The sequence below is a fragment of the Barbus barbus genome (assembly GCF_936440315.1).
Source record: "Barbus barbus genome assembly, chromosome: 24".
Classification (NCBI taxonomy): domain Eukaryota; kingdom Metazoa; phylum Chordata; class Actinopteri; order Cypriniformes; family Cyprinidae; genus Barbus; species Barbus barbus.
Window position 1 is genome coordinate 7,055,148 of NC_136752.1, and position 17,570 is coordinate 7,072,717.

General features: G+C 38.4%; 1 protein-coding gene across 1 annotated transcript in view; it reads right to left on the reverse strand.

Annotated features, from left to right (window-relative positions):
- Positions 1-3,961: 3,961 nt before the first annotated feature.
- The window catches only part of LOC306843651 (exostosin-1-like), a gene marked incomplete at its 5' end in the record, with an annotated part of 289,444 nt that continues 275,835 nt past the window's right edge, over positions 3,962-17,570 (reverse strand). Inside the window, 3 exons of the mRNA XM_079375244.1 lie at positions 3,962-4,599; positions 8,215-8,386; positions 15,065-15,225. Coding sequence (XP_079231370.1) covers positions 4,414-4,599; positions 8,215-8,386; positions 15,065-15,225 — 519 coding nt within the window. The 3' untranslated portion in view covers positions 3,962-4,413. The remainder of the gene's footprint in view (positions 4,600-8,214; positions 8,387-15,064; positions 15,226-17,570) is intronic.

The window sequence follows — 17,570 nt, forward strand, 5'->3', positions numbered from 1 at the left end:
GGAGATGAGGCCCAGAACCACAGTATCATCAGCGAATTTGATAATAGATGTGGAGCTGTGAGAGGACACGCAGTCATGCGTGTAGAGAGAGTAGAGCAGGGGACTCAGGACACAGCCCTGTGGGGCTCCAATGTTCAGAGTGATGGAGTTTGAGGTGAACTGGCCAACTTTCACCACTTCAGGTCTGCCGGTGAAGAAGTCTTGAATCCAGTCACAGAGTGAGGAGTGTAGGCCGAGGTCTGTGAGTTTAGAAGCCAGCTTGATGGGGACTATAGTGTTGAAAGCTGAGCTATAGTCAATGAATAGCAGCCTTACATAATTCCCATTGTTGCTGTCCAAGTGTGTGAGGGAAGAGTGGAGGACGTGAGAGATGGCATCGTCCGTAGATCTGTTTGGGCGATAGGCAAACTGAAGAGGGTCAAAGTATCAGGGATGGAGGAGCAGATGTGGCTCTTTACAAGTCTCTCAAAAACCTTCATGACTATATTGATGTGAGGGCAACTGGGCGATAGTCATTCAGGCAAGAGGGTTTATTGTTCTTTGGCACAGGGATAATGATGGATTTTTTGAATGAGGTGGGAACCACGGAGGTAGCAAGGGACTCATTAAAGATGGAAGTGAACAAACCGGCGAGCTGATCGGCGCAGGACCTCAGAACACGGCCGGTTATCCCATCAGGTCCGGCTGCTTTCCTGACGTTCACTTTCTTTAGCACCCTCCGAACCTCATCCTCCGACACGGTGATTACAGGATCATCGCTGCTCTGCCTGCTGCTTCCTGACGCGCTGGACGGCAGAGACACGCTACCGCCGTTGCAATCGAAGCGGCCGTAGAAGATGTTTAACTCGTCGGCCAGCAACGGATCTGCTCTCACCTCCGCGGAGGATTTGTTTCCGAAGGCACAGATGGTCCTCAGTCCCTGCCACATCTGTCGAGAGTCATTGAGCTGGAAATGAGACTCAATTCTCTCTCTGTATCTGTGTTTAGCGGCTCTTACTGCACGTCGGAGAGCATAGCACGATGCTTTGTACTCGCTCATATTCCCGGTCAGAAGAGCCTCATTGTAAGCAGCAGTGTGTATGTTAACCGCATCACAGATTGTTCTGTTCACCCACGGTTCTGATTGGAGAATGTCCTTATAGTTATTGTTTCTGTAGCTTGCTTGGTTATCGTGTTTACAAAGCTTAATGCTACATCCGTGAACTCGCTGACGTCAGAAAAACTCACCCGGAACATGTCCCAGTCGACGTCATCAAGAGCCGACTGTAGCATAGCTTCTGAGTGGGAGGACCAGCGTGTCAATACTCTCTGCACCGGAGGATCCTGAACGAGCCTTTGTTTATAATCTGGTGTGAGGAAAATGGCGGCATGGTCCGATTTGCCAAAAGCCGGTAGTGAGCGGGCTTTGTAGGCATTCTTGAACTGAGTGTAGCAATGATCCAGTGTGTTTGGTCCTCTAGTTGGACAGGATACATGTTGATAAAAGTTCGGCATGACCTGTCTGAGGTTGGCTTTGTTAAAGTCTCCGGCGATGATAAAGGCAGCATCAGGATGTTTGTTAGTGTAGCCGCTGAGCACATAGTGAAGTTTAGACAAAGCCAAGCCGGTGTCCGCCTGTGGTGGAATGTACACAGCAGTAACAACTCCCGGGGCAGATAAAATGGGTGGCAAATAATGGAAATATGTTCCAGATGAGGAACGCAACATGTTCCAGGAACGCGACAGAATGGAGATATTCCTGGGGTCACACCATTTCTTGTTGATCATGAAACACACTCCTCCACCCCTGGATTTACCGGCCTCTGCTGTTCTGTCCGTCCGAAAAACAGAAGTTATCACTTGGCATAACAGCAGTGTCCGGTACCGAGGACGAAAGCCACGTTTCGGACACACAAAGGATGTTACAGTCCCATATGTCCAGTTGGAAACTAATCCTGGCTCTAAGATCGTCCATTTTATTCTCCAAGGATTGGACATTTGCGAGCAGAATGCTCGGAAGAGGAGGACTGTGAGCCCTTTTCCTGAGTCTGTCTCGAATCCCAGCGCGTTTCCCACAGTGACAGTGTTTCTTGATCCTTCGCCTCGGGGGGGGTTGTTGTTTATCTCTACGTTTCGAAGAATCTCAAGAGGCCACGCTGGATTCATGGCTAAAGTGTCCTGGAACAGGTTGGTGTAGTGGTTTCCAATGTCCAAAAGTGTTTCTATGTTATAGGTGATCAGTACCGACGTGAAATGTGTAAAAAGAGAAAGTAAAAGTAAAAAAGTAAATTAAAGCAAAATCTAAGCGGAGCGGCCTGTACGGCGTCCAAACACAGCGGCGCCATTTTGAGTAGTACACGCCATTTTGAGTAGTGCGCGCCATTTTGAGTAGTACTATTAGTTATATTAGTACTATTAGTTATATTTTAGTTATATTAAAAAAAAAATGTTCCTGGCTTTTCCAAGCTTTATAATGGCAGTCAATGGTGGCTGAGATATTGAAGTCCAAAAAAGTGCGTCCATCCATCATCAAAAGTGCTCCACACGACTCCGGGTGGTTAATAAAGGCCTGAAGAAAAGCATTTGTGTAAGTAAAATATCCATATTTAAAATTTTATAAGCCGTAATCTCTAGTGTCCGCTAATTGTGTATGCACGTTCACGAGAGAGTGGCGTTCCAGCGGATGATGTAGATGTAGTGCAAGCTCTGGTGAGAAGTGACTAATGCAGAAATGCAGAGGGACGATCAAACCAAAACACCAGTCACAAATTAATTAGAAGTACAAAACGAGGATTTGTAAAGAAAAAGTCAGATACAAGGCTTGAGGGTGATTAATTCATGGGGTACTTTTCATTTTTGGGTGAAATATCCCTTTAAATGTTTGACCTGAGCACAACAGCAGAAGTGTGGAAAGTGCATAGAATGTACATCTGTTGTAGACACATTATTGCAGTGCATTATGGGATCAACCACTACACCACTACAAATGGGGCAAGTTCCAGGACCCACACATTTGAGCATTAAAGCGCATAAAAGAATGCACTTTAAGTGCACATAAGCTGGGGGTGGGGGGTTGAACGCCCCAAAGATCAGCGCCCTTAACACTCATTAAATCCACATTATCTCCAATAGTGCTTTTGAATCTAGGAACTTGAGCAATGTCAAGAAAAACTTTCCAGTGTAAGTTAAATTAATTAGATATTAGATTTAGAATAAAGTGTTGCATGTTAAAGAGATACAGAGATGAGTATGTGTGCTTTTTCACTGAATTTGAAGCATAACAAATAAATTGTATTGTCTGTAAGGACTACAAAACTAAAATTTTGAAGCTTCTTTTAAAATGCAGAGAATTGAAAATAAAAATATGCAAATAAAGCTCTGCAAAAATCTGCAATTTTACAGCACTATGTTGTAAATGTGTCCCATAGGGTAATCAACAGATGAAGTCCACTTGAATACTTGGGCCACGTTGCCAAGTGCAAAGAACTGTGGTTATTGGGATAAGCCTATGGTTTTCTCCTCAAATATTGCACTACATTAGGGTATACAGCCTATGACTCGATTTACAAAATTTGATTTGCATGTATAACAAGATACAAACATAAACACATGCACACAAAATGTGAGAAGTAATCCGCTAGATTCTGATGTGGGTTGCATCTCTCAGATGTGCAACACAACACATCTTGTCAGGTGTCAATGTATATGTATAAAGATTATGAATTTGAATTTGAAAGACCACCTTTAGTTTTAACTTTAAGGGGGTTCAAACCTTAATTAACACTCGTCCCCCATAATTCACACCATGCTCACACATTATTAAACAGCTCTATGCTAGCTTTTAAATCTGAACTTCAGAAACCGAGTGCTGATTTTCTCAAAATATCAAGAACAAATATTATTCCTATTGAATGATCTGTTGGGGGTGGGGGGGGGGGGGGTGTATTAAAGGACAAACACGCAATAAAATTATACAAAAATGAATATTTAGGGTGCAAACCCACTTTGCATTCATAGATTTTATTTTTTTAAACTTCTTTAAAAAACAAAAAATTTCTAAAAAAAAAAAATTGAAATTAAAATACATATTGCAGGCATAGGTGACTCGTTGAGCTGTTTTCATCCATTCACACGCCTCTTTTTGCCTCCTGTTCATACATGTGCAGCGGTTACGGCCCTCGCAGACAACAACACCGACGACAACAACAAATTCAAACACGCAAGGAGCCGGTCCTATTCTGAGCAAGTGCTCGCCACGAAACCTTCGGCTGCAGATAAAATCATTCAGTGTTGCATATTTTGTTATAATTTATTCTGTAGATGGAATATATTGTATTTGTATCTGGTCTCTAATGAGTCCAGGTGAACTGAACACTGCAGGTCTGTTAGGGGATGTTCGGATGAGTTCAGCGGAGTTTGGGAGGGATTTGCCCTTCACAACCGCTCAATGTCTCTGTATTTCTTGCGTAGGATAGAGACCTGGTCTTTGAAGAGGACGGGATCCAGCCGCAACTGAGAGTGAAGGAGAGGCATGAAGCCAAACCAGCTCGTGAAAGAGTTCATGCAGGACTGACGCTGTGCAAAGTGGTCTGGGTCGGCCCATCGAGATGCCTTGGAGCCCTGCGAGAGAGAGGGAGAGAGAGGTCTGAGTATGGTTCACCAGGCAGATTATGAATGAAAGCAGGAGCATGTTACTGGAATTGGGTAGCACTTTAGAAGCCACTGACAAACAGAGCGAACACGGCGTGTTCATTTCACGACTCAGAGAACAGACGGCAGTTATGGCCTTACATTCATGAGAAACACTGTGGAAGGATGTCTAGCTGCTTGTTAAAGAAGCTTAAAATGTGCTAATACAGACCTACACGCATCCAATCCCTTGAACATGCAAAGGAACACAGAAATATACCAAAGACATTAATGAATACTGTTTCATTACAGAATTATAGAGAAATTGAGAAATCACACAGCAAAATTTGACCAATCTGAGATTCTAATCAGCTAATTGACCCTTCGCAAAGACCCGCCCCCTTTTGTTACTGTTGGTACGTCCGACAAGCAGAGGTGGGTAGTAACGAGTTACATTTACTTCGTTACATTTACTTGAGTACATTTTTTGGGTAACTAATACTTTTAGAGTATATTTTAAAATGGGTACTTTTACTCAAGTATATTTTTAGAGAAAAAAACGGTACTTTTACTTCGTTACTGTGGGCGACTCTCCTCTCGTTACTGTATCTTAATGCAATACAAGTTAAAAATGCTTCGGTTTATTCCAAACGCGCCGTCTACTTTTCTCTGGGCAATGAGCGATGCCCATTCGCGAATGATTCATTCTTTTGAGTTGATTCTGTTTAAAGGCTTTATCAAACCAGTGAATCGGTTCGCGAATCAGTTTGAATGATTCGTTCAGTTCCCTGCCGCACGCGCTGAGTCTCTGAAGCGGTTCTCACTCAGATAACAGAGAGTTTAAGAACATCAAGAGCGCTGACGACGTGGCTTTGGATCTACAGTCAGTTGAAAGCAAATCTGAAAGGCTTGTTTGCTAGAGCTATATAAAGATCTTTTATTAGATGAACACCGCGTGTGCTGTCTACTGTTCCACAGGTATAGGCCACGATACCACTATGACATTACCAGTTTGTTTTATATGTACCTTACATTAAATACAATGTATAATTTATACATTAAATAAGCTGTCACAGAGTATGAAATGAACACCCGCGGAACCCGCGTTAGCTCTGCGCAGTGGCGCGCGGCCTGTTCTAAACACAATTAATATTCATATTTTGACAATATTTACGCTTGCAAAAATATAGGCTACATTTGTTTACATTTTGCAGAACAGAAGATCCGTCAATATGCATTTGTTTCGTTATGTTCAGAGCAGTCATGTGAGGCGTTTTCAGAGGTTTCAGTGTCAGAGGTTATAGGATAATACATAATTAATTTACTTTAAAATATAATTTAATTCAGTGATGCAAATCTGAATTTTCATCAGCTGTTACTCCAGTTTTCGGAGTCATATGATCCTTCAGAAATCATTATAATATATCGATTTATTACCAGTGTTGGAAACAGTTTTGCTGCTTAATATTTTTTGGAACCTGTGACATTTTGTTCAGTATTCTTTGATGAATAGAAAGCTAAAAAGAGCAGCACTGATAATAAATCAACATGATTTCTGAAGGATTATGTGACTCTGAAGACTGGGGTAAAGGCTGATGAAAATTCTGATTTGCACTGAAATAAATTACATTATATATATATATATATATTGAACGACAGTGTGTGTGTGTATACACATACACATTACATAAATGTAATCTATATATCTAAATAAAAATAAACTATATTCAGTACCTATATGATCCAAAGTAACTAGTAACTAACTACTTGAGTAGTTTTTTTTATCCGATACTTTTTTACTCATACTCAAGTAACTATTCAGACTATTACTTTTACTTTTACTTGAGTAAATATTTCTACAAGTACTTTTACTTTTACTTGAGTACAGTTTTTGGGTACTCTACCCACCTCTGCCGACAAGCCATGTCACTCTCACGCCACACATCATGTTCTCATACAGTGAAAAATATTTTACGCACCAGCAAACGAGACAGAGCAGCTTAGTTTTGGTATGAAACAAAGTCTCAGCTTTCAAATTTTGTAAATTTTAAAGAATAAATATAATTTTGTGGCGCTTTAATGTAGCATGACTGATCGCTGTAACGCCTCAGTTTAAGTGGCACCTGAATCAATCATCTCTTCCTCTTTACTAGTTATAGCACATATAGCACAAAATAAACATCGGTAGGTATATTTTTTTTAAATTGCGGAAAGATGTCAATCACACGCCATTTTAAAAGTTTAAATCCACTGATGGTTTGTTTGTCGGACAAAATGGCAGATTCGACATTATGATTGGTCAGATCGCCTGTCAATCAAACTCCTGGCGAAGGGAACCATCTGAAAAAAGTGATAAGCAGTAACGTATAAAAAAGATTACTCCATAACAGACAAAAAAAAACATAAACGATGTATAAACAATGTTTTGATAAGGCTATTAAATATGAGAAATTTGACAAAGTACTAAATATGAACAAAATATAGAGTAAAATTTGAAAGTTGAAACTGCATCTTCCCAAACTTCAAACTACTAAAATAATTCAACTACAGCGATCTCTTTAAAAAACAAAACTAATGAGCTAGCCTGTTATAAGCTAATAACAAAAAAGTAGCTAACTACATTGTACTTGCAGTATTTAAGAGGGTAACAGCTTATTTGTAAAATCAGAGCCACAAAACAGCTTCAGTAAGGCTGACAATGTTACATTTAATAACGTGACAAACATATGTAGCGTTTCGTGGTACGACTTGTTGGAAAAGGTTGCTTGTTACTGAAAAAGCTACATTGGTAACAGTTAAACTGCTGTCAAACTACTGAAAAATGTAAAGTTACTAAGGTTACCACTTAACCAATATTGTACAATACTGTGTAAAGCCATGATTTTTTTTTTTTGCCATTTGTGAATCCCTGCTATTTTAGTATTTCTGGAAGTAAGCAGAGGTGGGGGAAATTAATATTTCAAATCATTACTTTTTCTCAACACTGTATTAATAAGCTCATGTCAAGAATCATTTTTTTTGTTACATTTTTATATGAATACTTTGGAAGAAAAAAAATGTAGAATTACGTATTTTTTTCTTTTTTTCCCTCAAAATGGAAGAATAATATAATTGCTTGAAGTAAATGAATAAGAAACAATTGAGTGAAAGATCAGAATGTCACAGTTTTGAATAATTTAAGGAACTATAATATCAATATATTTATCATATCTCATGACCAAGATATATGATATAATATATTAACAGGTTCCTTATGATTCCCACCCCTATAAGCATCTATTAGACTCATAGAGATTAGATACTAATGGAAATAAAGTAAGAATGTACCAATAGAGTATTGGGAGAGAAGGAGAGGGACAGTGGGGAGAAACACGTGAGACAGACAGAGAGAAGGATAGTACTGCAACCTTGCTGTCAATCATTAATCTCGCCTTACCATGAAGACATTCATCAAACAGGCCAATACTGCTGAATCAGATCCACACACACTCACAGCCCTGGGGCTCTCCATCCATCACACACTACACAGACGTTTCTGACCTCAATAGAGAGTCACTCTGGATACACACTCGTCTATTTACAACCCATACACACACAGGCTGATACCTGCTGCATCATGGTCTCCTTGTACTGTTTCTTCTGTGTGACTTTGATTGGCGAGAGTTTGGTTACTGCGGAGATGAGGAAATTCATGAGAATGTCCTCACAGTTGGCCAGCTGGTCCACCACTGACAGCAGAGATGTTGGCAGGTAGTATGTGTACAGGTGATGATAATACCTGACCAAGAAGAAAAAAAAGAAGTGCATAAAGAATAATTAGGCAACAGAGGAGACATGAAAGCAAAAAACAAGGCAATTTTTCTGTAGGGAAGTTAAAACTGACCAAATTATTTACTGTTTCATTCTGAATGCTGCTTAGCTATTAAAGGGACAGTTCACCTAAAAATGTCAATCAATTGCTCAATTTCTCACCATCGATGTTATTCTAATTCTTAAGACCTCTGTTCATCTTTGAAAGAATTCTGTACCTCAGTTGAAAGTCCATTCCAAAAAAAATAAATAAGTTTAAAAAAAAGTAATGAAAACTTCCAAATATAGTGTTTTATTCTAAGTTTTCTGAAGAGACTTGTACTGCATGTGCATTCATCAATGTTGATATGTGAATAAAAGTAAAAATTAAAACTTCATCAAATAAAGTGATCAAGTTGCCTCAGAAGACTTGCTCAATTCATATGGATTACGTTTCTAGGTTTCATAAAAAATATGTGCGATTGTGTTTTGAAGATGAATGTAAGTCTTATTGGGTTTGGAACGACGTGAGGTTGAGTGATCTAACTGACTGATCTATTGACAGTCCCAGCTTTGTTTGTTTTTTTCTTTAGATTTATGCATTGTGCATTGGCAGAAAAAAGTATAACGTAATAGAAGGTTTTTTTTTGGGGGGGGGATATTATTGTACACATTTCATTATTTATTTTTTCTTCCACAACATTGTCTTTTTATACATGAAAATATGTGAGTTTTAATTAAGCAACCACCCTTACATTTTCTTGAGAAAATAAACAAAATCTTATTTTATAGTGTCATTCACTTACATGGATAGTCAACAAAAAATGAATTACCATTGTCATGTTGCTCCAAACCTGTATGCATTTCTTTGTTCTGCAGATTACAAAATAAATTATTTTTAAGAATATTTATAACCAAGCAGTTTTGGTTCCCGTATGGAAGTTCTTCAAAATATCTTCTTTTTTTTATTCCATGATGGTGAGTGAATGATTACAGAATTGAATTATTGGGAGAACTATCCCTTTAACAATCTTGTAATTATCTAATATTTTTCATATATTCTTTTAGGAGAAACAACTTAAACGAGCGCTCCAAGTAAAATGTTACTCTGAGTGAGACTGAATAGTCATGATATCCAGCACAGACAGAGAGGCCACCCTGCTGTGAGAACCTCAAAAAGACAGATGTTTTAATTTCTGTGAGTGACACCTACTCTCTCTCTCTCTCTCTCTCTCTCTCTCTCTCGCGCCATCCTTATTAAACCGAATCTCCTTTCCTGCCTGCAGACGTCTTTTCTGTCATTCTCTTTCCTTCCCTCTCTTTTTTCCCTCTCTCTTTGAGGGACAGCCGTCAGAGCATTCCTCTGAGCCCTGCAGGTGGCTTATCTCTCTTCACACGTTTATTTATGTCCTTTTCTCCCGCACTTTAAGCTGGGGTCACTTTGCAGGTGGTGTGTCAGCTCGCTGACCAGTAGCAAAGCAGTTAATCTGTGTGTCGGGTGTGTGATGTGTCAGTCTGAAGGTCTGTGTGTGTGTGTGTTTTGACTGATGAGTTCAGAGACCTTCAGCTAAAACAAACTGTGAACTCCATCTCACCTGTGCCATTTATCGTTAAAATATGGCCAGTGAAGCTGTCAGACTGAACATTTATTACCTGCTTTAATATCAGCCTGTCTCTGAGCGATCTCTATCGCAGCAGGTCTCGCATTCGGCTTTTACAAGCACCTGACACTGACCTCGTACCAGCCTCTTGCCCAAATTCTGTGCGAGTCGGAAAAAACCTGTGACTGAAGATTCAACAAGCTGTGAATCCCTGCTGTGCTGTTGTTATAGGGTGTTGTGGATGGTGTTTCTAAATAAAAATAGAATGAGTAAGAAAAAAATATTCCATTCATTGTAATTAATAACATGAAGTGCATTAAACATTACCTTACTTTTCCCAAAGGTTTCCCAAACTGGGGTTTATAAATTAACTGCAGGGGCTTCGTAAGTTTAATGAAAAGCTAATAATGAATTAAATCATAAAAGTGGAAAATTAAAATAAGTAATTTTAGAATAACATCCAATTAACTCACTTACTAAAAAAATTTAATATTTTATTTGTTTACCTTGTCATGTGACCATTAACCAACATGAACATGCAAATGTGATAATTATTCAAATATTTAATTTAAAATCTCAGGGTACAGTACTTTGAATAAATATATTAGGTGAAAGATGTTCAGATGACAAAAGTTTGGGAATGCCTGTATTATATGCAAATAAGAAAAAAAGAGGAATTAGGGAGAATCAATAAATTATGAAAACATTATTGCTATTGTGTGAATAATATGTAATCAATAAAAAAGTAACTGTGCTCTGATTTTGAATATTTTAAAATGTAATACAGTATAGTCTCATTACAAATACTTAATTTTTGGAATCTGATTACATAATCCAGATTACATGTAATCAGTTAGTACCCAGCTCTGCGTACATATTCTCTACAGCTAAAATAATTTATCCCATATACTGTAGTCTAGTGGTTCTCAGCCAGGAGGCAGGGGCCCACTAGGGGACTCAGAAATCATCCAAGGGGCCCGCAGGATGACTCCAAATGAATAAAACAATGGTTCTCAATCTTTTTGACGTATTGTCCAGCACAATATATAAAGGTCCACCAATATAAGGTAATATATTTCCAGTGCGGCTTCTGCAAAGATATTGTTTACCAACTTTTTCTTACTGGCAGTATTGTCACAAATAATAGTTTATTACAGCAAAAGTTCATGTAAATATGAAGGAAAATCTAACCTTTACCCCAGTGACCCTAAAGGCTGGAATGAATGCTATAATAACCAGAGTGTACCAGAGCCAATTGTGTCCTTTCATGATGAAAGATAAATTCACATTGAGATCACTAGAGAGACACAACAGAGAAATATTTATATGCTAGCTTTCAGAGAATTTTACTCAGTCTAGCTTTATGTGGAACTTGACTATTCTTGATATATATTTGTATTTCAGAGTTATATTTAACAAGTTACAGAAACAAATCAGTTGTTTCTTTCCTCAGGGAAATAAAGTCTTTTGAGATATCTTTAGTGGGACTTTGGTTCATGTCTGTGCATGATGGTCCAGCTATGAACAATGATATAAAATAATTTTTTACAAGTGAACATGTAGCATGCTCTGGGGCAGGCACGTACACAGGTAGAGCACATGCCCTTTTTTCCCTTACACTCCGAAGTGCCCTTTTTTTGGTAGCTGTGTTTTTTTTTCTTCAATAAATCAATGCTATTGGTCAACTTTTACATTTGTCTGCCTGTTTTACACATATTTAGCCAGTGAGAGGTATTAAAAAGAGCTTGTGACTAAATCTTGTTGGATCCGCTCAAACTGTCAGTAAAATCTCCACCCCCTCTATCTGGACTGAATGAACTGAAGCTCCACAGCAGCTGAACGAAGTCTTGAAAGGGCAAATAAAGATCTTGTTGTTTGAATAAGTACAGCATTTTCTTTACACAAGAAACACTGTCTATAAAGGCTCATATTTTATGTATTTGATGTCTGTATGGGACCGGAGAGAGAAGGCTAGCATTTGCCATCTAGTCATTGCCAATACACTTAAATAGTCAGTGCATATATATATATATATATATATATATATATATATACAGTAGCATTTAAAGGTGGGGTATGCATTTTTTCAAAAACGCTTTAGAAAACGAGTCGGGGCCGAGTACCAAAACAAACTTGTAGCCAATCAGCAGTAAAGGGCGGTCTCATGATGCAGAGGAGAGTTCATCAGGCGCACGTGACGGACATTAGCAGAGCCGAGCGACGACAGACAGATAGAGATGGCGGATAAAAACATAAAAGAGGAAAACCTCTGCACAACAAAATAAATCTTAAACCGTGTCTACACTGGACACGGCAGTTGTACTGTTGCGGTCTGTCTAAACTGGATGCGACAAAGCGACTGTTGAAAATCATTTGAAATTTGTGTCTATATGTCATAAATAGAACACGGCAGCAGTTTACTGTCGGGGATTTGTTGTGTCACAGCACGGCATCCAGTGTAGACATCATCACTGATTATAATCAGTTCTATAGTATTTTGTTGTGCTGTGCCGCTCGAGTCCGGTGTAGATACGGTGTTACGATGAGGCAAGAAGTAAGACCTCGATCTCGATCGGTGAGTAACATGGTTTTGCTTTGCTTCACAGAAGTAATCGTTGCCATACGCATGCGTGGGGCAGAGCTATCAAAATAGGGGCGAGACCCTTTTGGGGTAGGGGTGTGCTTGTTTTGGTGATTTCAAATGTCAACATTGGCTCACCTTTAATCTATTTGATAAAATTTTATTTTTGGCCAAATATCTTTTACAACAGGAAAAACTGAGCACCCATGTAACTACAACAAACTTTGTAACCTGTTGATGAAAATGTAATGTAATGCCGCCATTTTAATGACGGACAAAATGCACATTTACACACATTCTCTGGTCAAAAACCCCGTACCTGCATTTGAGTTTGACACAAAGCGACTGAGTGATCCTCATCACTTAGGTAAAATATATTTCTACAAAATTTCTTCTTTGATTTATGATTGCTGATACACTTAATTATTTATTAAGATTTAATCATATTACTCTTTTTTCAGTTTCAGCACATGCCCCTCAAAAGATCTGTGCACAGTCCTGTTCAGGGGCATGTGTTAAATGGCATGTCTGACTGTTTAGATATTTTTCCTTCTACATAACTCACTGAGGATTGCTTTAACAATTGCAAAGGAAGAGGAATATAGTAAGAGAATAAAACCTTTTTGTGAGAACAGATACTATATGAGGTTGTTTCTTTATTGGAACAGATTCATAGAAATTTAGCATTGCATCTTGCTCACTAATGAATCATCTGCAGTGAATGGGTGCCGTCAGAATGAGAGTCCAAACATTGTGAGTCCAAACATCATAATAATCCACGAGTAATTGACACAACTCCCGTTCATCGATTAACTTCTTATGAAGTGGAAAGCTTTATGATTGTAAGAAACAAATCCATCATTAAAGCCATTTTAACAATCACTTCTGGCCAAAATATGAGTTCATAATCCACTTCCTCCAGTCAAAAATGTTGTTGTGAGATGACAACTTCATCCCTTGTTGTATTATTCACTAAACATTCTTTATCATTCCTCTCAAATGTCATGTGCCCTTCTTGCATACACAAGACAAGCATTAATAGCATTTGAAGTCAGACCTGGCTCTATAGATCTTCACCAATAGTTGAATATTCAGTTAGTGTTATTTTTTGGTTATTATGTGTATGTAATGCCCTGTGAAGATGCTAAGCAAGTAAGCAGATTAAAATAAGCAAAGGATTTTGCTTATTTTTGTAAAGGATTAGTAAACTCTATGGCAAACTGACTACGGATATTTTCAGATGACACACACTTTAATCCACAACTGCTCCTGGGTCTCTGAAACAATTGGAGCAAATGAAACAAGAACTAAAGTTCTTTGCAAAAAGTTTCATACATTTATTTCTGCCTTTCTTTCATTATTTCCTCACTTGCTGTTTTTATGGAAACCATGAACTACAAGGTGAAAAAAATTGCATTTATATTAAGTTCATTAAAACTACATTTTATTACTATTTTTAAGAAAAAATATGTAATTATTGTGAGTTTCGTGAAATGACAACAGTAAAGCTTTTCGCTGCCTTTCCACTGTCTCCAACACATGACAGACTGGAAATCATTCATGGAGAGTTTTATGGGAACTACTTGGAATTCCGACTACATGAATATGCAGAATTTTCAAATACAATTTAAGCTTTGGGTGTGCTGAGCATGAGGTGAGAGTTATCAGTATTTGTGCTCTAAAAGGATATTTTTTAAACACTATTTCTGCAAAATTCTGCAAAATGGGCAGTTATGAATAATTAAGTATAAAAATAATTATTTTATAATTCATTGCGTAACTATTTACGTTGCTCAGCCCTACAAAACCTTCTATGATTTTCTTTCAGAAATATTAACAATCATTTGTTTTGTGTGGATATATTCATACATTCATTATTTTTTCATGAATAAGAGGAAGACCCTCATGCAGGACCAATCTAAGTTCTGTGCGACTGCCATTAAAAGGTGAAATGCAACAAACCTATGTGAATGTTGGAGATAGTGGAAAGGTGCCTTGGTTGTACTATTTGCATTTACTTATGTCGGTACATCCACAGGCATGCTTTTGTCAGCATGTAGGAAATACTGCTGCTGCAGTTGCACATATATTAAATAACCCCCATATATAAAATACATGAAATCACCTCATAGCAGATCTATACAGGTGGAGCTGGGGAAGGTGGAGGGTTTCTGAAGCACACTGCAACTGCTACAGAAAGCACTATCCGAGTATTTAAATGTTGAGCACCAAGCTCATAGGCTGCTGATGTGAAAATAATGCAATCAGCTGCGCCATATGAATAATGATGTGATTTTATCAGATTGAATTGGAACCTATCAGCCTGTGGCTAGGCATCGAATTTAATGCTTACTGTTAGCACATGCTAATTGTTAGCTGGCAATGTTTTGTTGAAAAAAGAAAAATAGGTAGAATAGAATAGAAAAAATGCAGCAAAAGTAAAACAAATGCTCTTAAGGTCAGTTTTGTGTTGTCGGGAGATTACCTGTGGTAGAACGCAGCTCCTGTGAGCACCATGGAGTATTCATTGGTCCATTTAGAGGTATAACCCCACCTCCCCTTCCCACTGTCCCAGTAATGGCTGCGTGCTGGGTAGCCTACGATCCGATCTGGAAAACTTTGCCAAACGATGAAGGCGAAATCCACCTGCAAACCCAGAGAAGACAGAAGTGCACAATTTTGATTACATAACTATTTCAGAAGGTGAGTACAATAAAAGACAGATTATTATTTTTGGTTAAACTATTCCTTTAAGAACAAAGACATTATGTTCATTATCATTATCTCTTCAGACTACAGATAAAACCAAAGCGAACACCCTGCTTAAGAAACTCAGCAGAGGAGATTAAAGAAGTAGAATTAACAAAAGCAACAATAGCTCTTTTGATAGTCTGTTAAAAGAACTGACATTGGCTCACTTTCACTGAGATAAATTATCAAAGGAGCCAGTGAAAGCTAAAAGAGAACAAGCGTTTTCTAGCTTGGCTCTTTATTTAGCCTTGGATTTTCTAATGCCTTCAGACATGCTTCAGCGTCAACACAACGGACTTGTCTGCATGCAGGGGATGAGAGCAGTTCTTGATCTGTCAAAGTCAGCGTGCGCACATTAAAAAATGAACCCGCAAATTAGAGGAAAAGGTTGCAAACGTCCCCCTTAATGTTACAATAGATTAATCGCTGCATTAGCAGCAGACTCGGAGCCAGATTTATGACATCATGCAAATAAAGTGGCCTTAAGGAATTACAGCTTTAAGGCGCATCACTCCAGCAATGCATTGTGGGTGACACACTGAAATTCGCTCCATTCATTATGTGTACCGGACCTTGATTATGGATCTGAGCGAGTGGGAAAGATGAATGGCAGGAGGAGTCACGAATGCTTGGTCTGAGATGAACAGAACTCACAAATGGCTAATTATCTAGCTCTTATTTAATTTAGCAGTGTGTTAAATGGAGAATCTGAAGTGTTCAGTGTGCAAAATTAAAGTGCCTTCCATGAAATTTTGGTGGAATGTCGAAGGCAAAAAAGGTCCATTGTCAATACTGTGCATGTCATGTGTGAGGCTCTATAGCTTCCTGTTGGTCGTCGCTGCAAATTTACATGACCAATTTGAAGATGACACAAAATCTGTCTCTTAAATTCTCTGTACAATGTTTGTAATATGTTTATATGAATTTACAATGAAGAGTAGGGCTGCACGATTAATCGCATGCTATTGTCATGCGCATCTCGTCAGTAAAGCCGTTCTTTGATTAAATCTCCATCACCTGCTTTCAGATGGAGCGGCATTTAATACACGGAGCCATAGTTCGCTGACAAGCCACGCAAAAATCACGTTCATAATCGCTGATAAATCGCATTCGATTATGAACGCGATTTTGCGTGGCTTGTCAGCAATCTACGGCTCCGTGTATTAAATGCCGCTCCATCTGAAAGCAGGTGATGGAGATTTACCGCTAATCAAAGAACCGGCTTTACTGACGAGATGTGCATGACAATCGCATACGATTAATCGTGCAGCCCTAATGAAGAGACATAAAAAAAGCATAGCGTCTACACTGCAAGATGGCAACACAATATGATGCAACAAAACTAGAATGTTTTCTTAATTTGAATGCTTTAATGCTTAAATCAAAATATGTCTTTATGTATTTAGACAGTGTTGAGAAGGTACATACTTTTGAGATTATAGTGAAATATCCCAACGCTGGGATATCTTGAATTTTTGGGACTATGAAACTATGGGTTTCTAAGATACAAGCTACTTTTCTTTTACTTTTTTTGCACAGTCGAACTCACAGCCTTTCATAGTATGATAGCCTGGGCAAACACAGGTGCTTGACAAATGCACACTAGAAAGATTCGTCCAGTGTCTGCACTTGTTCTCTTCAGAAGATATGACAAATTAATTAGTGCAAAAAACAAAACTATTGTGTAGATTACAATTTTCTTTTGTCATGCACACTGCATGCCTAGCCTAGTGTATGCGTAAAAGCCATAGTATACATTGATCTTAAGAAGACTAACTGATTAAAGGACATTATCTGTGCAATTAGTCACATGGCATTCATGGTTCAGATCATTGGATAAAAAAAACTGAAAAGAGGGCAGAATTCCATTGTGGGGATCATGCACCAGCCAAGCAACTGCCATTAAGATGAATGGGAATGCTAACCTCCTTGGCAAGCACACATTTATAGGGTCAGATGTGCAATAAAGATAAATGGGAAAGCAAATACACAATAGATGAAGATACAAATTAACCTGCAGAAACATGCACAGACACTAGATTAATGCTGTAATTTATATTACTCTGTCATTGTACTATAACAATTATTACCCTTTCTGGTCAATTCTTCAGGCCATTAACTGCAGCACAGACATCATAACCCATGGGCTCTGCTGTGCCGCTGTTATGCCACACATGTGCCTACAGTCTAATGATGCTTGGCGCACAAAAATAAATAAATAAATAAATAAATAAACTCAA